Source organism: Nelumbo nucifera, chromosome 2, assembly GCF_055504915.1.
Source record: "Nelumbo nucifera cultivar China Antique chromosome 2, China Antique-T2T, whole genome shotgun sequence".
In the NCBI taxonomy this organism is placed as follows: domain Eukaryota; kingdom Viridiplantae; phylum Streptophyta; class Magnoliopsida; order Proteales; family Nelumbonaceae; genus Nelumbo; species Nelumbo nucifera.
In genome coordinates, this window is record NC_142650.1 from 58,292,982 (window position 1) to 58,318,697 (window position 25,716).

At 40.0% G+C, this 25,716-nt stretch overlaps 1 protein-coding gene across 5 annotated transcripts in view; it reads left to right on the forward strand.

Moving 5' to 3' along the window:
* Positions 1-25,716, forward strand: part of LOC104586173 (vacuolar protein sorting-associated protein 41 homolog) — a 74,197-nt gene that overhangs the window by 17,558 nt on the left and 30,923 nt on the right. For 4 of the 5 annotated variants that reach the window (XM_010243331.3, XM_010243329.3, XM_010243330.3 and 1 more), the window contains 3 exons: positions 3,795-3,927; positions 4,063-4,153; positions 10,682-10,784. In XM_010243331.3, coding sequence (XP_010241633.1) covers positions 3,795-3,927; positions 4,063-4,153; positions 10,682-10,784 — 327 coding nt within the window. The remainder of the gene's footprint in view (positions 1-3,794; positions 3,928-4,062; positions 4,154-10,681; positions 10,785-25,716) is intronic. The other variant, XM_019200649.2, reaches the window with a different exon arrangement.

Sequence of the window (25,716 nt, forward strand, 5' to 3'; positions counted from 1 at the left end):
CAACCACTTCCCAAGTGTCATTCTTGTGCAGGGCATCAATTTTTGTTCACATAGCATCCCTTCATTCTGGAATAGTAAGAGCTTCTGACACGGACCTAGGAATTGGGTTAGAAGCAACAGAACAAAGGTAGGCAAAATATGAAGGAGAGAGCAAAATATAAGAAAGGTGTTTGGAAATGCAATGTGCAGTACACTTCCTTTTTCTTTTCCTAATAGCAATGGGGATATCAAGGTCTGGGAAGGATGGCTCCAAAGGGGTTGTAACAGTACCTGTTGTCTCATCTGTAACTGGAAGTGCATGAGGCTCATGTGTTGGAGGGGAAGCAATCTGCTCATTTCTGGTTCTCTGCCGTTGGTACAACCTGGGATTAAAAAGAGGGCGAGGAGATAAAGGAGGAGGAATAGGAACACTGGAATGAGAGTGAAGTGACTGATCCTCCCTTGACTCATTTGAAGGAGGAAGAGACTCAGCAAAAGACTCAACTGGGACAGGAAGAGGAAGAGCAAACACCTGTGAGAAATCCTCCCCCTTTGGACAATGTCTCTTCAGAGAAGAACCATAAAAGGAAGAAAGCTCATCAAAGGTGACATCCATTGAGACATACCGAGTGCCAGTCTTTGGATCAAAACAACAGTAACCCTTCTGTGTGGGGGAATAACCAAGAAAGATACACTTGTGGGCTTTTGGTTCAAATTTATGTCTTTGGACATTTGGGATATGTACATAACAAGTGCGGCCAAAGACACGAAGAGGAATAGGAAAAAGATCCTTGTCCGGATGAAGAAGACTGAAGGGAGACTTAAACCCTAAAACCCTGGATGGCATACGGTTTATAAGGTAGGTAGTAGTGAGAACAACATCACCCCAAAATTTTGTAGGGACATGTGAGGCAAATAGAATACTTCTTGCAACTTCAACAATATGTCTAGTTTTTCTTTCAGCAACTCCATTCTGTTCTGGGGTCCTAACACAGGAGCTTTGATGAATAACCCCTAAATCAGTGAGATAGCAGGTCAGGATTTTCTCAAAATATTCTTTTGCATTGTCGGATCTGAAAATTTTAATTCTGGTATCAAACTGGGTTAGGACAAATTCATGGAATTGCCTCACAAGTCTGGGAACTTCATCACGGGACTTCATGAAAAATATCCAAGTGAATCGAGAAAATTCATCAATGAACAAGATAAAATATTTGTAGCCACCCATAGAAGGTAAGTGGTAAGGCCCCCACACATCAGAGTGCACGATATTAAAAGGAGAAGAAGATCTTTTATTACTCAGAGGATAACTGTTTGTACAATGTTTTGACAGTTCACAAGACTCACAATGAAGACTGGACAAACTAATTCCCTTAAACAGTTATGGGAATAAATGACTTAATGTAGAAAAATAAAGATGACCCAAACGAAAATGACATAACATGACTCGAATGATGAACTCTGTAGATGTAGACCCAAAAGCAGTTTTTCCAGGTTGTTCATGGCACTGTCCAGGAGTATCCAGCAGATATACTCCATTCGCCTCATGGACACTTCCAATCACCTTCTGAGACTCTAGATCCTGAAAAACACAGTAGGAAGGGAAGAAGGTTACACAACAGTTTAATGACTTAGTTAGGCTACTTACAGATACCAAGTTTGTATTTAGTTTGGGTACATGAAGAGCAGAAGGAAGAACCGAGGAGTCTGTAGCCTTGATGGTTCCCTTGCCGGAGATAGGGGCAAGAGAGCCATCGGCTTGGGTGATTTTGTTACATCCAAGAAGTAAATCATATGAAACAAACAAAGTAGAAAGGCTGGTCATATGATCAGAAGCACCAGAATCAATAATCCAAGGGATCCTACGATTACCTGAAATGGTTGCATGATTGGCAGAAGCCCGTATACCTGAATGAGCAAATGCAGAAGAGGTTGAATTTCCTGGAGGGTTGGAAGAAGAGGTCACACCCTCTAGATGACTGATCATCCTCCCAAACTTCTCTTATTCTGCCTTCATAGCTGTTAACTGCTCACTAACCGTCATCTCTTCAGTTTGGTATTTGTCACTATCTGGACCAACAACAACATTGGCACTCCCTGCCTTTATATTATCAGACTTCTTCTGAAACCGAAGTGGTAGGAGCTCAGGATGCAATTTCCAACACTTGTCTTTAGTGTGTTTTGGCTTTTTACAGTACTCATAGATAATCTCTTTCTTCCCTGAGCTACTTGGAGTCCCTACACCCCCTTGGGTTTCACTCCCATATTAGCAAAGTGATCATTTAGACCAGCCCCTTGGACCTGGACAAGTCTTCTGCTTTCTTCACTACTTACCAAGGCATATGCTTGAGACAGTGAGACACTATCCTTGGATAAAATATTTTGCTTTGTAATGTATTACTCTGGATTTAGCCCTGTCAAGAACTCAAACACCCTGTTTCTCTCAACTAGTTTTCTATAGGTCTTAGCATCCTTAGTGGTGTCCCAGGCTACAGCTTCTATCAAATCTATTTCTTGCCATAAAGACTTCAGTATTGAGAAGTATACAACTAATGGTTTCTCCCCCTGTCTCAAATTCTTCACATCACTTCTCAACTTGTAAACACTGGCCACATTTAATTTTTGGGAATATGTTTTAGCAACACTATCCCAAATTTCCTTTGCTGAATTCATCCACAAATAGTGCTGACTAATCAGTGGTTGCATTGAGTTCACAAGCCATCCAATACCAGTATAATTTTCTTGCATCCACTTTTCATATGATGGATCATCTTCCGGATGAGCCTTTTTGCTCCTAGAGATAAAACCCCATTTGCTTCTACTACAAATATGAATTTTTACTGATTGTGACCAAGCCAGGTAATTAGTTCCATCCAGCTTGACTGTGGTCACAGCCAGTAAAGAGTCTACAGAGGCTCCCGGAACTTGTTCGGATTCAGCAACATGCTCGTTTTCAAAGTCTGAGGAGTTCATCTTCTTAAATACTTCAAAAAATGACTTCAAACAACTTTGAATAACAACAAATGAAGACAGAACAAAAACTGTGTTGTGAGCCAACCTCTATGCAGCAGTACCAATAACCTGTGTCACACCCGGAAGCTGGGAGAAACAGAGAAAACTCAGCCGCTCCTTGTAGTTTTCACAGAACACCAATCCACTTGATTCGATCTTCAAGAAGAAGAATGAGAAGGTCTTCAGTCAATGAGCGCCCAGGTCAAACTCCCTGTGGGGCCCGCAATCAGATTTCTCCAGAAAATTAGGGTTTTGGGCAACACACTTGAATCTGCCAAGAGGACGGCAAAACCAGTCCCCTTCTCTCCAGAAACCACTAACAACTGGGCTGAAATAGGTTTCTTTAACCATTCATACGATTCAGTTCTCCATACACACTTTGTATGGGAAAAAAGGTGAAAAAAAAGGGAAAAGCGAGCCTGCTCTGATACCAAGAAGAAAAACAGCCTTTTGAGAAGAAAGGACTGTTTAGAAAGTTGCAAAAATTCAAAAGAAAGTAGCAGAAATCAGAGTTCAAGAGGAGAGAAGAAGAAGAAGGTGGCGGCAACTTTGGTTCAGAGAGAGAGATTTTCTAACATAATCCCTTCTCTTACTCCCTTAATTCTATTTCATTAAGTTAAACTTTAGTAATTTACAGAGAAGCCTCTAGTTGGGCAGAAAATTAAAAAGACATAACATAAGAAAGAATAAAGCCCAGATTAAGGCCCATTACAGCAAAGAACATAAAAGATAAAAAGGATAAATAGCCTATGGGCCATTCGGCCCATCTTCTCTACATTATCATGTCTAACTGTTTTGGGCAGGGAAATGCACAGAGACCTGAAGTACGTATAGTCACGTGGAGAAATGAAGAACTTGCAACAGATGCTCTATCTGTGAATGGCTTTGAGCACTATAAGGCAGAGGATTATTCCCTTGCTCATGCTCCTTTTTCAGGTGCAAACATTTTTGATTTTGTACCATCACTGAAGTGTTATGTTTTGATCCTTACGTGAATCCTGATTTCATTACTGAGAAGTCATTTTTATAACAGACCCAAAAAGTCCTAATGTTTATGCTTTTATAATGCAGGTAGCAGTGGTGCAGGTGGTCAGTGGGCTGCTGGAGATGAACCACTGTACTACATTGTTTCCCCAAAAGATGTAGTTATTGCAAAGCCTAGGTTAGTGTTTTATTTATTTCTTTCTTTACTTTTTCTGTAGGTTTTACCTAAATAGAACTTCAGCAATTGAACAAATATATGGCCTTAACATAGAATGGAGGAACATGATTTTTGCTGCTGATCCCATTTAGGTGGGATAGGGCAAGATCACAATAATGACAATGGATGAACAAAATGGTTGAAGTCAGCCAATTTGAAAAAGGGATGATATCCTTTTTCTTAAAGAAAGAGAAAAAAATATTAAAATAAAATAAAAAGTGATTACATCCTGTTTCATGTTGAGATCTAACTCAGCCAACCTCATGATTACATATATACCTATAAACTTACAAACAGAGTAGTTTACAATTATAATGGCACTCCATTACCCATTTCCATCATAGACCAAAAATCAGATCCAAAAGAGGATTGAGATGTATCTCTAAATTCAGGATGAGCGAGTAACCAATCCACTGTGATCAATCCAATATCAGACACAATCCTTTTGATGTCTCTAGGTTTGTCTTCAAAAGTTCTACTTCTTTCTCTCGAGACTGCAAATGGAATTGCACTCCAAATGTGACCTTCCTTCCTGAATAAACTTGTCATATTGCAAAAATGTATTTCAGGTTGGGCTGTCTCATTAAAAAGTGATGAAATCCTTGATTGCACTTATATGTTTGTTGATGTGTATGCATTCTTTGCTCTTTTATATCTAAACTTTTTAATTCTGTGCCATTGCAGGATTTTGAGCCTGCACTGACATGGCAGATATAGACTGTGCATGCTATGGGGGGACCCTTCTGGATTTGTCATGTGTAGTTTGTCCAATGCAGACTCAAATCTCTTCATTCTTTGATTTTTTCTGCACTAAATCATAACTCTTAGGTTTTTATTCTTTTTATTTTTACCAAAAAAGGGAATGATATAATGAAATGATTCCTTAACCACATGGTAGAGGATTGGTGGTCCCAACTATATGGGATTTTGGGAGGAGAGATTGGGGGATGGGGTGGGGGAGAGGGAGTATCCATGGACAAAGTACATTGACCTTTTGGTCCCAGACATCTGGGGTCTTCAGAGGGGTGAACTGGATATTGGCATGTTTTTTTCAGACTGAAACTTATGTATGCAGTCTGTGCTTTTACCATTTTCTGACCTTTTGATCCACGTATAAGAAACTTCCCTTCCCCTTGTCAACCATTTAAACTCTTTAATGACAGGTCAATGTTGCCACATCATTTTTGCTGTTATTGTGAAGCTAACTGATTGCCACTTTGGGGTCTCCCTCAATCACTAGTTTTCTGATATTCATAGACTTTGTCATTTTCATTCCTTGCAGAATAGCCAGTAGTTCTGCCCTCAATGAGTTCCCTACTCCAATTGGTCCTGAGAACATTGCTCTGATTCTCCAATTATCATCCCTAAATACCTTTTTTTTGAGAGAGAGAAAGTAAAATGTAGAATTTCATTAATCCAGAAACCAGGTACAACTAATGGCTGTATATTGGAGTATATAAAAAGGCCACTATACCACCCACCCTATACAGATATCCCCTTTTTACAAAAAGATTATCAAAATCATAAAAAAGAGATGTGGTTTCTTCTTCTGAAAAGTTTATGAACTGCCAGCCAAGAATGTAACTTTCCCACTATCTTATGCACTACTGAATCTATTGAGCTTCTTTTACTATGGAAGATCCTCTCATTCCTTTCTTGCCACCCACCAGCACAATTGTCCCTAAATACCTCTCAGTCACTAGTTTTATTTTAGGCGGATGAGTTTAAGAGTGTTTGCATTAGGGTCAATCACACTGACCTTATTGCCCCTTGTTTTTAGGTTTATATGTTATTGATTAAGATTTTTTTATATATTTTAAGATTTTAATTATAGAAAAAGAATTCCAACCAATCAGAGAGCCAATGACATTTTAACCACTCCCTCAAAGTAATATCCTTATTTATGATATAGATATTTCTGCCACAGCCTCACAACCCCAGATATTTATGTTATGTTGAGGGATATTGTGGCTGATCCAGACCATCTATTAGATTGGAGAACTACAAAATTGGTCATATGTTCAACCCCAATCCATATCAGCCCTATAACCAACCTTTGAGTTTTTTCTGATCAATAATGCCATCCTTTCTTTTATTTTTTATAATACACAATTTGTCCATTAAACAAAATCTATTTTAAGCACATGGAAAGATATTTTTGGGTTTATTTTTTTTTCCATGAATAAAGAGTGATGATAGACTGGCAGTTTTGTGTAAAAATGGTCTATTATCACAAGGGAATGGATTCCGCCATTCAATCAATTCAAGCTAAACTTTGATGGGTCTAATCTTGGCAATTTGGTCATATCAGGTATTGGAGGAGTTTATAGAGAAAACTATGCGGGCATTGATTGCCTTATTTTCAGGACCTATTGGCATTGGGGACTCCGCAATAGTTTAGTGGATGGCAGTTTTGTATGGCAGAAGGATGGATTTTGGAAATTTAGTAGCAGAGGTGATTCAAGGACAGTAGTTGGCTGGATTCTAAACTCAGTGTATCTGGATCAATCTAGTCTTGATTGTAGAATTTGGATAGATTCATCTTCAGGTTGCTTTTCTTGTTCCTCATTTTTCAATGCCCTTTTGCAATCTACTAGCTTGCCTTTCTTTTCCTGTTAAAGAAGTTTGGTGTGCTCTTGTACCTCAAAAAATTAGGGATTTTTGTTAGGAAGTGGTTCTCTAAAGAATTAATACTTTGGATGTGCTTCAAAGAAAGAGATGGTGTGCTCTTGTACCCACATGTCTGTAGCCTGTGCTTGAATAGTGGTGAGATGGTGAATCATCCATTAATCCCCTACCCCTTTTTTATTCATATTTGGGATTGGTTCTCTTCTCTCTTTGATTGCATGTGGATTCCTCCCTCGAGCATGGTGGACCTTTTTGACTCTAGCTTCTTCCAACAACCAAAGAAGAGGGGAAGAGTGATGTGGAGGACAATGAGAGCAGCCATTATTTGGGTGATTTGGGAAGAAAGGAATAACAAGATCTTCCAAGGGCAAGAAAAATCAAAAGATGCACTGATTGAAGGGATTACCATCAAGGTCATACATTGTTGAGAACTTTGGATCTCTTCAAGGTTTTTATGTTGACGGTTTGTTTAGAGGTTGGAGTGCAGTAGCAGATTCCTCCTCATTTTCTCCTACCATTCAAGAGATTTGGTCCCCTTCTTTACAGCATAGGGTGAAATTGAACTTTGATGGTAGCTCTGTAGGTAACTCTGACCCCTTTAGAGTAGGAGGTGTTTTTAGAGATGTGGAAGGAAGAATCTTGGCCCTTTTCTCTGGCCCAATTGGGATGGGTGACTCACCTAGAGAAGAAGTATTGGTGCTACTTAAAGGGCTCAGATTGGCTAAACAGCTGGGATCTTGGAGATAACTCAGGAAGGGGATTCAAAGTTGGTCATAGAATGGATGAAAACAAACAGATTGGGCATTTGGTCTTGTAGATAACCTGTAAGGGAATTAATGAACCTAACAAGGGATCTTGGAGCATAATTTAAATGGACTAGGAGGTCAGCAAATGGTTTGGTTGATGCTTTAGCAAACAAGGAGTTAATAGGGAGACTTTGTTTTGGGCATGTTTATAAGTTGTTTGTGATATGAGGGGTCACCTTACTTTTGGAGGTGACTGTTGTAATTTTCTTCTTTAAAGTTAATGAAATTTACTGTTTCCTATCAAAAAAAAAAAAGGAAAAAGAAACAGAGGACAATAGTTGGTTGGTAACAAGATAGAAGTCAAGGAACATAAGGAACATGGTAGTAGGGCTGTTATTGGACTGGGTTTTGGTTCAATTTGACCCGATCCAATATGAGTCCATTACTAGCAACCTGGATCCAATCCGATATGAACCCAAAGAGTACAAGAGGCTTCAGGCAAGGAGATTCCCTATCTCCTCTGCTATTTCTCATAGTCATGGAAGGTTTTGAAGTGTAGAACAGTGGGCTTAAAACTGCATTACTCCAGTATGCCGATGATAACACTGTTTTTTTTTTGGTGATGCATCATCAGTGCAATTGTTCAATTTGAAGAATCTGCTGGTTTGGTTTGAAGTGATCTCAGGATTGAAGACCAACCTAGCCCAAAGTGAGATAATGGCAGTACGGGAGGTAGAAAATCTTCCCAAGTTAGCAGAAGTTTCTTGGCTGCAACATGGGTTCATTACCCTTGAACTACTTGCGTATCCCCTTGGGAGCTAAATATAACTCCAAAGCTATATGGAATTTGGTTTTTGAAAATATAGAAAGAAAGCTTGCAACCTGGAAATCAAGATGCCTGTCTAAGGAAGGTAAGTTGACATTAATTAAAAGTGTGTTGGCCAGTATTTCAGCTACTTTCAACCTTTATCAAGTGGTGGATTGGGTGTAAGGAAGGTCAAAGGGTTCAACATGGCTTTATTAGGAGCATGGTTCTGGCGTTTCAATTCAGAACCTAATGGGCTACGGAGAAGATTAATTATAGAAAAGTATGGTTCTCATGAAAATGGCTGGAACACAAACACCCCCATGCAGCCTTATGGATGCAGTGTTTGGAGAGGGATTTATAAGGTATTTCCTTTTTATGAAAGGTATCAGATACAAGCTTGGAAATGAAAACAGTCTCAAGTTCTGGATGAACCCATGGGGCAGAGATAGACCTCTATGTGAATTGTTCCCTGAACTCTACATGTTGGCTAGTAACAAAAAAATGCACTGGTGGTAGATTCTTATGTGTTGGAAGGTGACTGGATTAGACCTGGGAATTCAGAAGGGATTTTAATGATTAGGAACTTCACCAGGTTTCAGAATTATTGGCTTGGATACAGCAGCTATTTCCTATTTTCCCAGTAAAGCCATCTGGAGGTCTGCTGCCCCCTCAAATGTCAAGTTCTTCACATGGATAGTAGCTTGGGAGATATCTCTAACCAAACAGATGTTATTAAGGGGTTTAATGTACCAGATCCCCTTTGTTCCTTGTGCAGGAAGGAGGAAGAGCCTTCCATTCACATGTTTCTCCAGGATGTTTTTCTTCAAGGCCATATTATACCAAGGATGCATGCCAGGATCTGTTCAGGCTGTCATAGGGGTGGGAGGTTGCTGAAATGGGCAGGAAAAGAAGATATTTTTGGTCAACCATTCCTTTAGAAGTCTTGTGGATGGTGTGGCTGGAAAGAAATTCTAAGAGTTTTTAATCAGAAGAGCAACATGGAAAGAGTGGTAAATGGCATAATTGAGGCTCTTAGGAAATGGCTGTCAACCTCAGTTTATTTCAAGGAGAATGATTTCCTCTTCTTTTTTGGCTGTCAACTATTTTGAGGATACTTGAATACTTGTGGTTGTACAGGATCTCATTGTACAGACACTTATTATTTTCCTATGCTATTAATACAATCTTACGTTCTTCAAAATAAAAGTTTGGATAAGACTAGGATGATGATGCATGATGGTGATTTATAGTAAATAATGACTTACTATTTTTAGTAATTCCTGGTTTCTTATGTTTTGTTTTAGTAGAATTAGAAAGTTGTAGAAGTGTCCTATTTTGAAAAGAAAGTTCCTTTTTCTTTTTATGAACAGAGGAGTTAGGCTCCACGAACAAATCAAAAGTTGTTTTTTTAGGTATATAAAAGAGTGTTAATAGGTCTTATAGAGGACAACCTATTCTATTTTATTGTTTTTTCCCTACTAAGAACTGAATAAAAAGATTTTTTGTTTTGTTTTGTTTTGTTTCTACCATAGCAAGCAGCTATAGTGGAAGTTATTCTTGCTCCCTCTTCTATTTTCTCTTCTTTATGTGCTTGTTGATACTTGATACTTCTAAGTGAAGTCTACTCCATGTTGGGAGTTTTCTGCCTTACATGCTAAAAGTGGTTATACTATTCCTTTGTTATCAACCAGCTTCTCGATCAGGTCCATTAGAAAAGTTTGCTAGTAGGGGTACAACTTGGATTGGCCTGAACTAGCATTTTACACTGCTTCCAGCTCAGGCCTTTGGGCTGGGCCCATTCAAATTTTGTCAAAGGCCCACCCATGTTGCACCCTTACTTGCTAGACCAACCCACCCATTTCTACCACATGGAGAATTCTTGGTCAAATTGGTGAAAAAAAAAGAATTCTTGGCCAATTTAGACCTTTCTTCAGTTAGGGACATTTGGACATTTTATCACTCCTACAGTGCCTAAGCCCTATGAACCTCGTATTTTTCCTGAGTGATAAATGATAAGAATGATCTAAGTTTTTAATTCTAACTTTTAGTTTAGAAAATGCCCAAAAGAAGGAAGATTAAATATATGATGGATATGTCCTATGAGAACCTTTATTTGCTCATTGTTTCTGCACTAATTTCCTCAACCGTGACTAGTTTGGTATTCTGGTTTTTACTGAAGGTGGTGTTATTTAATAATGTTAAGATCTTGTTGTTGCTTTTATATCTGTGGAATCATTTATCCTGAAATATGCAAATGGTGCCTGACTTTGAAACCTCATGTATTATGTAAATATGTTTTATCATTAGGGATGCTGAAGACCATATTACTTGGCTTCTTCAACATGGATGTCATGAGAAAGCATTAGCTGCAGTTGAAGCAGGAAAGGGCCGAACAGAGCTTCTTGATGAGGTGTCTTGAATTCTTTTGTTCTGTTTAGTTCTTGTTACATTCTGAACTTGCAATAACATTCTTCTTTATATATTTTTCCACTTATATCATTTTATTGGATAAAAACTTTTTTATTTAAAAGGCAAGAACAGGAAACTCCACTTACATGCATACTTTGATACAGTGAAATAAAAAATTCTGCATATCTAACTTATTGTGTTTTGATTTTGTTGAAGTATAAAGGGAACCCATCCAAAAATCCCCATATCTAATTGACAATAAAATGATTATTTTTATTAAATTTATTTAAGTACTGGTTGAATGCTTAAAATACTTATTTATCACAAAGAATTTGGTCTTATTTGATTTGGGCACATCCAATTTTGATTAACTGGACATCTCCCTACCAAACAGGAAAAAAAGTGCGTTTTTTCATGTTAATCTTTATCATTATAAATATTTCACCAAAAAATATCATTATAAATATGTGAATCTTTTGTCTTTTTATAGGGTTATGTCAGTTTACCAAAAACTGGATGTGCCCAAATCAGGCCCCATTTATGGTAACAGGTAATCATCTTATGTTGTCTTGCACAGAACCAGGAGGAATTATTGTTACTTAAGTACTTAGAAATGTTTTGTCTTTCATCTCAATTATTATCTGTCCTTGTTCCACATATAGGTGTGGCAAAACAATTAGGAAAGGATGAGGAGCTTTCTATTGGCTGGATGGAAAGACCCGTTTAAGTTTCAATTAGTAAATTGGAACAAAGTTTGCTCCCTAAAAAGATCCAGTGGTCTAGGTGTGAGGAGATTAAAAAGGTAAACATAGCACTTTTAGGGAAATGGTTCTGGAGATTCAATAAAGCTTGTGGAGGAAAGTTACTACAGGCAAATATGGGTTGAATAATTGAGGATGGGATCCAGGGATAGCCCTTAACCTGATGGAGCATGCAGTTTGAAATGGCATTTGTAGAGATGATGGGCCGAATGGGCCTTAGTTTCTTTATGTTTCTTAGGTTATGTGATGATGGGCTGAATTGGCCTTAGTTTCTTTTTCTCTTTAAGTTATGTTTATGACTGATGTTTGTTAGTAGTGGGCCTATTTTCCTTCTTGTATTATTGTCTTTAGTGCTGGCTGTCCTACTAAGGGTAACCATGTTATTGTCCTCATCTTTACAATTAGAGAATAAAAGATATTGTTGGGGGGCTGAAGAGAGGATTGAACTACTCTCTCTTCTCCTTCCCTTTCTTCCATCTTCTTCCTCCATCATTTCTCTATCCTCCATATCCTTCAATCTTCTTCTTCTCTTTTGTTTTTCTTTTCTTTTATTTCAGATTATTGCAGGTGGGATTTTCAACTTGGTATCAGTGCGGAGGTCCTACCTTCTCTTCTCTTCTCCTTAATCCCATACATAGGTCGTATAGAGAGTTGATTTGTTAATTGATAGAAAGTGTTCAATCCAGTTAGAGGAGGTTTTTAGAGAGATTGCAGTGCTGGTTTGAGGCCCAAGGCAAGTTCTTGGAGAGTTGAGGGGGGGGGGGATAAATATAAATTGACCCATAGGGGGGGGGGGGGCATTGGGTTAAGGAGTGGGGGTGGAGGGAAAATTAAATGGAAAACTGTATTACTAGTAGGGGGGTTTCTGGACCATAGGGGGGCCATGTCTCCCCTGGGTTCCCTGGCTCCTGTAAAGGAACTCCTTGATGTACCATATTACTGTAGTTCTTATTGTATTGTATCTCTTCCTTATTCATGGAAGCAGAGGATTCTCCCTTGGCAATAAAGGTATCAAACACTTACCCCTTAGATGCCTGATAAGCTTGTGGCTGATTCTTCTTCATGGGACCCTTGGGTGGATGAATTGGGCAGTCTGGAATTATATGTCCGTGTTGTTTGCAATAGGTGCAAAAATTCTTCTTTTTTCAATGAGAAACTATATGCCCATATCCCTTACATTCATAGCATTGAGTTTTAAAAGGGTCTTTTCCACTAGATTTCTTATTCCCTCGTGCAAGAAAAACAGTATCAGTCCCTAAATCAAGATGTTTCCCTTCTATTTTTGCAGCAGGTAGGAGTCTAGTTTCTTCCCTCAACAACTCTTCCATCATAGAATCTAAGTCTGGAAGAGTTCCTCTACTCAAAATACTTGACCCGATTATTTCATACTCAGGTCTTAGCCTCATGAGAAACTGGTTCACTTTTCTATTTTAAAATGCTTCTGCAAATACTTGACACACTCAACGGGATCAAAAGGTTCAGTATGAACTAGTTCATATTCAGCCCAGAGATCAATATATCCTGCATAGTATTCTTTTATCTTTTTGGACTGATGATAAACCTTTTTCAAATAGGAATACATCTCATAGGCAGTCCTCAGTCTTCTCATGGGAACATTAATGTGAGGCACAATGGAGCTCAAAATCGAGGAGACTAACTTTCCGTTGTCTAGCTTCCATTGTGTATAGGCTTTGCTATCAGCTTCATTAGGTTTACATACAGTCCCATTCAAGTAACCTTCAAATCCCTTTCCTACAACATAGAAATCGAAAAGGAACTTCCACATATTGTAGTTAGTTTCATCAAATTTTACAGGGAGAAAGTCAATCTTTTCAGCCATCATAAATGAGCAAAATCAACCCAGGGAAAAGGATAGCAGCACTGATGTTTGCAATGTTAATCAGTGCACTTAAATCAGCAATGAACAAGGCAGTGAATTACTTCAGCCAAACACAGTATTTCTCAAAAACAAAAAAAATAATATCAGGGCTGAAGCATGAAATACAGACAACACCAATCCAGAGCAACTTCAGCAAGAAACTTTATAGAGGAATCAAAATCCTCCAATAAACAACCCAGAACAACACAAAATTAGGGCAACACAAACTAGGGTTCCAAGGACTGATAACCAAGAGAAGAAAATACCCTAGGGCAGCACAAAACTAGGGTTTCAAGGACTGATAATAGTCGATTAAGACAATAGTGAGATACACCAACCTGAAATGAGAATTTTTCCAGATCAACTTGAAGAGAGGACCTTATGTTTGTTGAAGTTCCTCAGTCTGAAGCATAAGAAACCAGAAAAAAAGTTCAAAACTGCTGCTGTTGAAGGAGAAAGAAGCTAGACTTTTGATATTTCTTAGTCTGCTACTGTTCAAAACTGAACTATAAGAAGCCAGGTTGCTGCCGCCCTGGAGGAACCAGTTCACAGTAGGAGAAAGAAGGCTTCTGCCACTCAAGAGAGAAGGTCAGAACTCCCTCAAGACTTTTCTGATCCCACAGATTTTCTGAGTGAGAAAAAAAAAAGATCTGGGAACAGCCCTAACATTGGACAGAAACCTCCACAGAGAACTAGGATTGGAGTTGAAGAGCACAGCCCTAACAGTAGTTGGAACACCCAGAAAACAGTACCCCTGATATGGCCAATGAGAAAGCAAAGAAAGAACAGGAATTACAGAGCAACCTGCTCTGATACCATGTCAACAAACCCAGAGAAGAATACAGAATTCTGGGGTGAAGAAAATGGAAGATACGACCCTGCCCCAAGGGTCCTTTATATAGATAATGAAATTAAAGAATTTATAGAGAGGCCCTTGTAGGGCAACAGATATTAGAGAATTTACAGAGAGGCCCTTGTAGGGCTGAAGAGAAAATAATGAAATAAGAAATGCAATACAATAAGAGCTACAGTAATATGGTACATCAGGGAGTTTCTTCACAGCTCCGCTCCTGGATTATAGGGTATAGAGACAGTTTGAAAGTGGCGCTTGGGGATAGAACCGAAGATTTTTGGTAATCATTGAGATCGATCCAAGTTGGTTTGGTTTTTGTGGCTTCTGGTAGGAGTGGCTAGACTTCCTCCCATTTTGTTGGGTCTGGTGAAAACCCTGATTTGGCTATTTGAAGAGCAGTTCTGGACTTAAGACATTAAGTCTTGACTAATAATACCCTATTTTCATTTTTATTTGTCTTCGTTTGGTCAATGTAGCTAACTGAAGGTGAGATGCAACTCTCCATAGATTCCGGATTTGGTCTGGAAGGGTTTGTGGAGACTCTATTAGGGGAAGTAATATTAGTAAAGTTGGACGGAACTAATTTCTTGGCTTGGTCTCAGTTTATAAAGATTCATATTTGTTAGAGTTAGCCGAATAAGGGTAGATTAGTCAACTCACCTTTGTTAAGTTATGTGCTTATGTGGCAGTCTTATTAGAGACTCTTTGTTTAGTCTTTGTACAATTAGAGCCTAATCACTATTAAGAGGTCGACAGATAGGGTTTAGTTTATCAGGTTCGACAGTTCTTTCATCTTCTTCTTCTTCTCTTCTTCTTCTCCTTACTGGTTCGGACTACTGTAGCATCAGTCGAAACATGGTATCAGAGCGGGGTTCGTGACCTGCTTCAGTTCGTGCTTCAGTTCTCTCCTTTTCTTTTCTGGGCTGTCAATGGAGAAAACTGGTTCGTCCTAGGCCTGAAACATCTCAGCTCTTCTTTCTCTCTGGTGCGCAGAACCTCCTTCCTTAAGAAAACGACTTCAGCAGTGAATGGTTGGCTGAAGCTCTCAAAAGAAGGTTGGTTATTGTTTTGAAATGGTAAAACTGATCTTATCATTCCATTGCCAACCGGCATATTTATACAGTAAGCTGCTGCAATAAATAGAAAACATCTTCCTAAATCAATCCCTATAATTAAGGGACTAACTATTTTAATCCCCATATTTAAGGGATTATACTCTTCCACAATCCTAGGAATACATATTCACACATTCCTATTTTTACACAATTACCAAATATAGATGCTAACTACCAAATATGCATCTACACCAGTAACCCATGTTTTCCAACAGTTATCTCTTCTCTTTGTGCTGTTGGTATTTCTGAGTTGAAAATCTTCAAGAACCTGCAAGGACTGATCAGAACCTAGAGAACTAGGTTGGTTGTTGTCCTGGTTCTTGGAAAAAATTCCAAGAACAGGCTGTGTTTACAGTGACAGAATGGTGTAAGGGCTGCTGCAGGTGGCCAAATGGTGTAGGGGATACTGTAGGTGGCCGAATGGTGCAAGGTGTAATGCAGTGGCACTAGTTGAGTTCTCTTTGGTCTTGTAGTGCCCTCTTAAAAGTGTTAGACAGGTCTGTACCATGTGTGACAGCTATGGCTGTGTGGTGGTGCTTGTGATGCACAATCTCTTGAGTAGTTGTAAGAGGGCTTGCATGTGGTTAGTAAGTGCTGAATTAATGTCGGTGTGGTTCGTGGTTTTGTGAAATCAGTAGTGGTGTGGACAAGAACAAAGGCTTGTGTATCTATCATTGTGTTTAGGGGCTGCTGTAGGTTCTGGAACATCAAATTCCTGACAGCAGCATTTAGTTGGTGACTGGGAATTCAGATTAGAGGCAGCATTGAAAGAGTATCATGGCAGCAATGGGAGATGGCTGTAGTGATCAGAAACCTAGTGTGGTGGTTTCCTTTGACTATCTAGGTGTACAAATGACCTCAATTAAACTGAATGGTGAGAACTATGTTCCATGGGTCAAGTTAGTGGAAGTTTTTATCAAGACAAAGAGGAAAGTGAAGCATGTGAAAGAAGATAAACCACCGGCTGACTCTCCAGGGTTTGATGATTGGGAACAGGAAGATGCTCAAATCATGACATGGCTATGGAATAGTATGGAACCCAAAATAAGTGCCAACTTCATGTTCTTAGATACGGCTAAGGACATATGGGAACATGCCAAGAAGCTGTATTCTGGGCAAGATAATACTACAAGGGTATATCAGCTCTATCAGGAGTACTTTGATCTGCAACAAGGAAATAAAACCCTAGAAGAGTACTATGCCAGTATGAGGAACCTCAGAAATGAACTCAATGTCTATCATCCTCTCACTCTAGATGTTAAGGTTCAGCAACAACAGAGGGAACAACTAGATGCCACAAGGTTCTTAGTGGGGTTGAAATCAGAGTATGAACCAGTTAGGGCCCAAATATTGGGGGGCTCTACCCTTCCTACACTTGAGGAAGTGTTTGCACAGCTTCGTAGGATTTCTTTGGGACAGACAGAGAATCCCACACAGTCTGATAGATTAGCATTTGTGACAGCCAGAGGAGGTGGACGTGTTACAAAAGGGGGAGGACATGCCTCCCGAGGAGGTCGTGGTGGTTCCATATTTGGCCGTGGTGGTGGTCGTGACTCAGGGGGAGGCCGTGGCAAAGGAAAAAGCAACTCTACAAGGAAGTGTACCCACTGTGGTAGGGAAGGACATTCGGTAAATTTCTGTTATGATCTCCATGGCCCTCCCTCTACATGGGCCAATCATGTTGTAGCTGGTGGGGTTGACGTCAGTGATAATTAATAGGCAGACCTAACTCCTTCCACATCTACATATGTTTCTGGGAGGGAGATGGTGAGTGTACCGTGTGATGAGTATGAGCGGTTCCTTCAGTCTACTCCACAGCACACTACTGCTACTCTTGCCCACTCAGGTATAGCTTGCCTGTCATCTAAAACCTCTCCCTGGATTATTGACTCTGGAGCCTCTGATCACATGACCAGGACTCCAGGTGTTTTCTCTTCTCTCTCTGAAACTTCCACATCTCAAACTATTACTCTTGCCAATGGTTCCTCCTCTCCCATCTGTGGTGTTGGCAATGTTGACATGGCTTCTCTTTCTTTATCATCTGTTCTATATGTCCCTAAGTTTCCATTCAATCTTATGTCTGTTAGTAAATTAACCAAGACTCTTAACTGTTCTGTTACTTTTTTCCCTTCCTCTTGTGTTTTTTAGGATCTCAAGACGGGGAAGAAGATTGGTGGGGGGCATGAAGCTGGTGGATTGTATTATCTTGACGGTGGTGGATCGTCAGTTGCACTTCAGACTTCACTCACTTCTCTACAGTGGCATTGTCGATTGGGACATCCTTCTCTCAAGGCACTCAAGATACTAGTTCCGTCTTTGAGTCATTTGGTGGTGTTACAGTGTGAGTCGTGTCAGTTTGGGAAACATCGTCGTGTTTCCTTCAGTCCTAGAGTTGAAAGTCGTATGTTGAGTCCTTTTGCTTTGGTTCATTAAGATGTTTGGGGCCCGATCAAAATAGTTTTATAATGGTTACAAGTATTTTGTCACTTTTATTGATGATTGTTCAAGGATGACATGAATTTACTTAATGAAAGAAAGAAATGAATTATTTTCCATTTTTCAAAAATTCCATGCTGAAATACGTACACAATTTGGTGTTCCAATCAAAGTTCTTCGTTCAGATAATGGTCGGGAATACTTTCTTACTTCGTTTCAACAGTATTTAGAACAGTATGGCATCATTCATCAAATCTCATGTGCATCCACTCCTCAACAAAATGGGGTGGCTGAATGAAAGAACCGTCAATTCCTTGAAACTGCTCGGTCCATTCTTCATCATATGAGTGTTCCTAAACGGTTTTGGAGTGATGCTGCACTTACAGCGTGTTTCCTCATTAATCGGATGCCCTCCTTCATTCTTCATGGTCGGTCTCCCTTCTCTATCTTGTTCCCTACTTTGTCTCCATTTCTATTAACACCTCGTATCTTTGGCTGTGTGTGCTTTGTTCACAATCTAAGTCCTGGAATAGCCAAGCTAGATGCACGCTCCATTAAATGTGTCTTTCTTGGCTACTCTCGGACTCAAAAAGGGTACAAGTGTTATAATCCCATTACTCGGAAGTGCTATGTTTGTCCTGATGTCACATTTTTTGAGTCTGTCCCCTTCTTCTCGGGAACTGAAGCATCTTCGTCTCCACCTTTACTTCCACTTCCTCTTCCGGTCAGTGATCCCGTTCCGGGTGTTCCTGTTGGAGTTGACTCGTCACCTCATCCAGTGCAGATCCCTACTGAACGACCACCGATTCGGCAAGTGTATACATGTCGAACGACACCGGCCCCTCTTCCAGCTTCTACCTTGTCCGCGGATCCTGTCGTTGCTCTTGTTGCTGAACCCTCAGATCTTGATCTACCCATTGGCTTATGGAAAGGTAAACGTAGTTCTACTCTCCATCCCATTTTCAATTTTGTTTCAGTATCTCGTCTTTCCGCCTCACATCGCCAGTTTGTTTCACTATTGTCATCTATTTCCATACCTAACAATGTCCAAGAGGCTCTTAGTTCACCTGGGTGGAGGCAGGCAATGGAGGAGGAACTCTGCTCTTCAGCATACTCACACGTGGGAGCTCACTACTCTTCCACCTGGTAAGCATGTTGTGGGTTGTAAATGGGTGTATACTGCTAAATACTTGCTAGATGGTAGTGTGGAGCATCTAAAGGCCCGACTTGTTGCTAAAGGTTATTCACAGTTGTATGGAGTGGATTATATGGAGACCTTCTCTCCAGTGGCTAAGATTGGCTCTGTCCGTGTGTTAATTTCCCTAGCAGTTATGTATGATTGGCCCCTATTTCAAATTGACATAAAAAATGCCTTCCTTCATGGTGACCTTATGGAGGAGGTATATATGGAGCAACCACCTAGGTTTGTTGCTCAGGGGGAGGATGGTAAGGTGTGCAGACTGAAAAAGACAATTTATGGGTTGAAACGATCGCCTCGTGCTTGGTTCGGGAAGTTTAGTGAAGTGGTGAAGAATTTTGGAATGAAACAATGCCAGGTTGATCACTCAGTGTTCAACTATGACTCAGAAGTCAGAAAGATTTTATTAGTAGTCTATGTGGATGATATTGTCATAACTGGCAGTGACAAATTGGGGATCGACAAACTAAAGGTCTTTCTGCAAAATCATTTTCAAACAAAAGACCTTGGGACATTGAAGTATTTCTTGGGTATAGAAGTTGAAAGATCAAGACAAGGTGTAAACCTGTGCCAAAGAAAATATGTTCTCGATCTTCTGGACGAAACAGGACTGTTAGGTGCAAAACCGACTGAGACTCCTATGGAACCAAATGTTAAGTTGAGCAGTGATACATGGGAAATATTTGATGATCCTGGAAGGTATAGACGACTAGTGGGGAAGTTGAACTATATGACTATCACGAGACCAGACATCTCCTTTGCAATCAGTGTGGTGAGCCAATTTATGCAGAACCCTCGTATATCTCACTGGGATGCAGTTCTTAGAATTGTAAGATATCTGAAGGGAGCTCTGGGCCGTGGGCTATTGTATAAACCAGGAGGAAAACTTGAAGTAGTTGGGTACACAGATGCAGATTGAGCAGGCTCTGTGTCTGATAGAAGATCTACTACAGGTTACTGCACTTTTCTTGGAGGAAATCTTGTGACGTGGAAGAGTAAAAAGCAAACGATTGTGGCTAGAAGAAGTGCTGAAGCCGAGTACAGAGCCATGGCACACACTACATGTGAATTAGTATGGTTGAGGAATCTCCAAGAAATCGGGTTCCACATGGATAAACCTATGAAATTGTACTGTGACAATCAAGCTGCGCTCCATATCTCATCCAACCCTGTTTTTCATGAGAGAACAAAGCACATAGAGATTGATTGCCACTTTGTGAGGGAGATGGTCCTTACTGGAGAGATAAACACAGAACATGTAGGCTCAGGTGATCAGTGGGTAGATTTGCTTACAAAAGCCTTAAGCTCAGGGAGAGTGAACTATATATGTAACAAGATGGGATTATATGACATATATTCTCCAGCTTGAGGGGGAGTGTTAGAGTTATCCGAATAAGGGTAGATTAGTCAACTCACCTTTGTTAAGTTATGTGCTTATGTGGCAGTCTTATTAGAGACTCTTTGTCCCATACTTAAGTGGGGGCAGTTTAATCTTTGTACAATTAATTAGAACCTAATCACTATTTAGAGGTCGACTGATAGGGTTTAGTCTATCAGGTTCGACAGTTCTTTCATCTTCTTCTTCTTCTTTTCTTCTTCTTCTTCTCCTTACTGGTTCGGACTACTGTAGCAACAGTCGAAACAATATTTATAGTAGAGGGAAATGGGAGTACATTACTGGGACCAAGGAGAAACCTTCGAAGGATGACCCTACCTATGAGAGGTGGATGCAAGAGAACTACACCGTAGTAGGCTGGTTAGTGAATTTCATGCAACCTCATATCAATCAACATTACTTGCAAAGGAGGTGTGGGATAGTGTTACAAAGGCCTATTCCTAGAAGTTGAATGTTGCTAAGGCCTACAAGCTGAAGAATGATGTCAATAATTTAAGATAGAGGGAGAAATCTTTAGTCTTCTATCAGTGCCTTGCTGCTCTAGCAAATTGGGAGCAAATTTAGGTGCCGGTAACGTTTGCCTCTCCTCTATAAAAGCTGCGGTAGACCCCACTTCCTTAGGTAAGGGGGGAGGTTGAGTAAGCTTTTCCTGAACTAAGTCTTTTAAATCCGAGTCGCTGTCTTCCAAAAAAAGCAGCTTGGTATGTAGGCTCTCATTATCGCTAAGGGGCTTGGCTTTTTTCAGTTCTACGCTTCCAATACTTGAAGAGCCTTCAAACTCTGAATCTGAGTTGCTTCCTTCCTTCATCTCACAGTCCTCAAATGCATCCGTATGAATAGGTTGTTCTACAATGCTTTGCAAGCTCACAACTTTCACATTTCAAATTGGACATCTGGATAGATCCAAACAAACTAGGAAACAAACTTTTCAAAGACCTAAAAGATAATTGACCCAACTGATTATGCCAAAGCATAACTTGACCAACAGACTGAGAAACAAAAGACCTCCTAACTTCACTATCTTTCCCATGTGAGCTCCCTCAAAGCAGATAGATTCCATTCATCTCACGGCCAATGCTAATCACCTTCCTTGTCTCCAAATCCTAAAAAACACATCGATCAGGGAAAAATGTTACTGAACAATTTTGGGTTTTAGTAATGCTACTAACTGAAAGCAAATTAGTTCTAAGTTTAGGAACATGTAAAACTGAATACAAAGAAATGGCATTAGACAACTTGATGTCTCCCTTTCCAGAAATGGGAACAAGAGAGCCATCAGCAATAGACACTTTGTCTCTGCCATAGGATAAGTGATAGGTAGTAAACAATGAGGACAAGCCAGCCATATGATCAGATGCACTTGAATCTATCACCCAATAGGGTTCAGTGTTACCTGGGGTTGAAGCATGATAAGTTGCGGTCCGTGTACCTGAATGAGCAAAAACTGAAGTGGGAGGAGCAGATGTTGTGACTGACGGCTGAGATAATGGTGCTGAATTACCAACTTCACTCCCCAACTGAGTCAGATCATCCTGAACAGCAACTAAGGTGTCTAGGGATGTGGCTCTTGTTCCCAATGAGGTTGCACAATTAGTAGTAATAGCCACATTGGCATTTCCCTTTTTGTTTCTGAGTTTTGCTGGAACTAGATGTGGATGTAACTTCCAAAATGTGTCTTTAGTATGTTTAGGCTTCTTGCAATGTTCACATACTAGGCCCCTCTTATCTTCCTTCTTCATATCCCTCTCCTTATCACCCCCAAACTTTGGTTTAACTGTTGCCAAGGCTGATGCTGCAACATAACCTTTCTCTACTCTCTTCACTGTGCACTAAGGAGTAGGCTTGTGATAAGGTCACACTTTCTCTTGTGAGAAGTTGTTGTCTCACAATATCATATTCAGAATTCAGACTGGCTAGGAATTCAAATACCCTATTAGTTTCAACTTGCTTTCTGTAAGTCTGTGCATCCTTTTGACTTTCCCACTCAATTGTTTCTAGGTGGTCAATTTCATGACATAAGGATTTCAAGGTTGAGAAGTAAACTGAGACTGGTTTCTCTCCTTGCTTAAGATTATTAACTTCACATTTCAGCTCATAAGCCCTAGCAACATTAAGGGGTTGGGAGTAGGTCTCTTTCATGATGTCCCAAATTTTCTTAGCTGTTTTTGCCCACAAGTAGTTTCGTATGATGTGTGGCTGCATGGAGTTGCACAGCCATGTCATAACCAAATAGTTCTTCTGAACCCATGGGTCCTCCTTAGTTGGTTCCTTCACATCCCCCAACAAATAATTCAATTTCCCTCTACCTCCAATGGCCATCGTGGCTGATTGGGCCCACTCCAAGTAATTTGATTCGTCAAACTTGACAGTGGTAATCTGAAAATTGTTCTCAGGCATCCTACCAGAACCACCAGCCCCCAAAAAACCTTTCCCTTGATTTTTAAACTCCATCGTTGCCAGCCCTTCTCAAGTTATGGGTCAAAAAACCCTTTTTAGAACTGAAATAGGTGAAATTATACCCGGAGTTTGCTTGACAGCTGACCTAGAAGGTTCGGCCACCACCCAGAAAAGATGAATCAGATTTTTTAGTTTTCTAGAAAGCAAAAAACTCACTCTTGAATGCTGAAACTGATCTAATTATTGCCCTAGAATTGGCAACAATCATAAACTTTAGGGTTTCAATCCTAGAACTGATCGTAGGTCAAGAAAGAAACCCTAAAATCTCAGGAGAGAACTAAAGATCTTCTAGCCGCACCTCCCAGATTGATAAAAAGAATGTCTTTTAAGGTTCGATCTCAAGAAAAGATGTCATCTTACTCAGAAAGGTCTAGCCACCACCTTCAAACCAAGGTCTGAACCCTAAAAATGAGATTTCTTCCCTTCTTCTGATTCTTCCTGATTGCTGAACACTCTCCAAGGCCCTACAAACCTTTGGGCATCAATTGCACACTGCTAGCAATCTCCAAGAACCAGCCGATGAACATATCTCAGCTGAAACTTCCAACCCTAGGAGGTTTTCATGTAGTCGGCCTGATTAGACTAGCATAAAAACTCCTAGGTTGGCTCTGATACCAAGTAGTCGAATAGGACTGCAATCAGTCCTAGGTACAATGTGAAATAAACAAAGAAAAATTTGAGAAAGAAAGAAGAAGACGAAGAGAAGAACTCAAAGAGAAGAATTCAGAGAAGAGAGTGTTGACAATCTTGTCACCCCACTCTACAATTTATATTAATACTCAAGTAAAAGGTGAAAGGGCTGAATTACCCTTACTGCTTACATGGCAAAAGAAATAAAAAAAACTAATAAAACTACCAACTGAAACTGCTAACTGAAACTAACTATAATCATAAACTAACGAACACAGTGGGGACTGCATTACTGTTCTCTACATGCACAATCCTAGGACAACTCACTTTGAAGCTGCAGAGAGGATCCTTAGATACCTCAAGAATTTTCCAGGAGCTGGTTTGCTGTTCCAGAAACATGGACATTTGAAGGTGGAAGTGTATACTGATGCTGATTGGGCCAGGGCAGTCGATGACTGAAAGTCTATTAATGGGTATTGTACCTTTGTAGGAGCAAACTTGGTCACCTGGAGAAGTAAGAAGCAAAGTGTGGTGGCTAGATCTAGTGCTGAAGCAGAATACAGAGCTGTCTCATGGAGTTTCTGAAATCATGTGGGTAAGAAACCTGCTAGGTGAACTGGGTTTTGCAGTTAACAACCCTATGCCACTCTATTGCGACAATAAAGCTGCTATCAACATTGCTGCTAATCCAATCCTCCATGATAGGACGAAACACATTGAAGTGGACAAGCATTTTATTAGAGAAAAACTTGTGAATGGAGAAGTGTGCACTCCATATGTTAGCTCAAAAGAACAACTTGCGGACATCTTCACCAAGGGTCTTCATCATGTGTGGCATAATGGTTTGTGTGACAAGTTGGGCATGATTGACATCTATGCTCCAACTTGAGGGGGAGTGTTGAAATATTTTACTTTATTTCTTGTTTATTATTTTTGTCTTGTTTGGGTCTGTTTGGGCTATTTAAAGTCTTTTTTTATTGCTGTTGTTGTACTTTATTTACAACAAGGGCACAAGGGTCTTTTTCCCTTTCTTTTTAGTCACCCTAAAATCATTAATATAATTTGGCGCCGCCAGAACTATTCTAGTGTTGCCAATCTCTCTTCTTCTCTTCTACCTTCTCCCTCTTATTTCCAGTCGATTCTATACTGTCAGGAGAGATATTTCCTTGGAATCAAAGTTGCTAGGTCTAATGATGGCATTTTCATTTGCCAATGGAAGTAGGTGTTAGATCTTCTCATGGAGACTAGGAAAATTGGTGCCAAACCTGCCTCTACACCTATTAATGCTAACCATAAACTCTTAGCTAATAATGGTGAGCTTTTGGCAGACCAGGGAGTGTTCTCGAGACTTTTGGGGAAGTTGTTTTACCTTTGCATGACACGGCCAAATATCTCATATCTTGTTAGTGTGATTAGTCAATTAATGCATGCCCCTAGAGGCACACATATGGCTGCTACAGAATGGGTTTTGTGTTACTTGAAGGGGACTCCGGAAAAGGGTGTCCTCTGCTCTAAGCATGGACACATGAAGATAGAAGCCTACACAAATGCTGACTGGGATGGTCGTATTGATGGTAAGATATCTACATTTGGTTATTATGCCTTGATTGTGAGGAACATTGTCTCCTAGAGAAGTAAGAAATAGTCAGTAGTAGCTAGATCTTCAGCTGAGGCAAAGTACAGGGCAATGGCACATGGTGTTTTAGAGTTGTTATGGCTCAGGTCACTTCTGGAGGAGATGGGTATTTCACATGATAAACCCTTAATGCTTTACTATGATAATCAGGTTGCGATCAACATAGCTCACAACCTGGTTCAGCATGATAGGACAAAGCATATTGAAGTTGACTGCATTTTATAAGAGAAAGGGTAGTTTTAAGAGATGTTTGCCTTCCTTTCATTGCTTCAGAGCTATAGTTAGCAGATGTTTTGACCAAGGTTGTTCTCAAGGCCAAGATATAGCACTGTGTAAGCAAGCTGGGCATGATTGACATCTATGCTCAGCTTGAGTGGGAGTGTAGAGATGATGGGCCGAATGGGCCTTAGTTTCTTTTTCCCTCTAAGTTATGTTTATGACTGATGTTTGTTAGTAATGGGCCTATTTTTCCCTATTTTATTATTGTCTTTAGTGCTGGCCGCCCTACTAAGGGTAACCATGTAATTGTCCTCATCTTTACAATTAAAGAATAAAAGATATTGTTGGGGGGG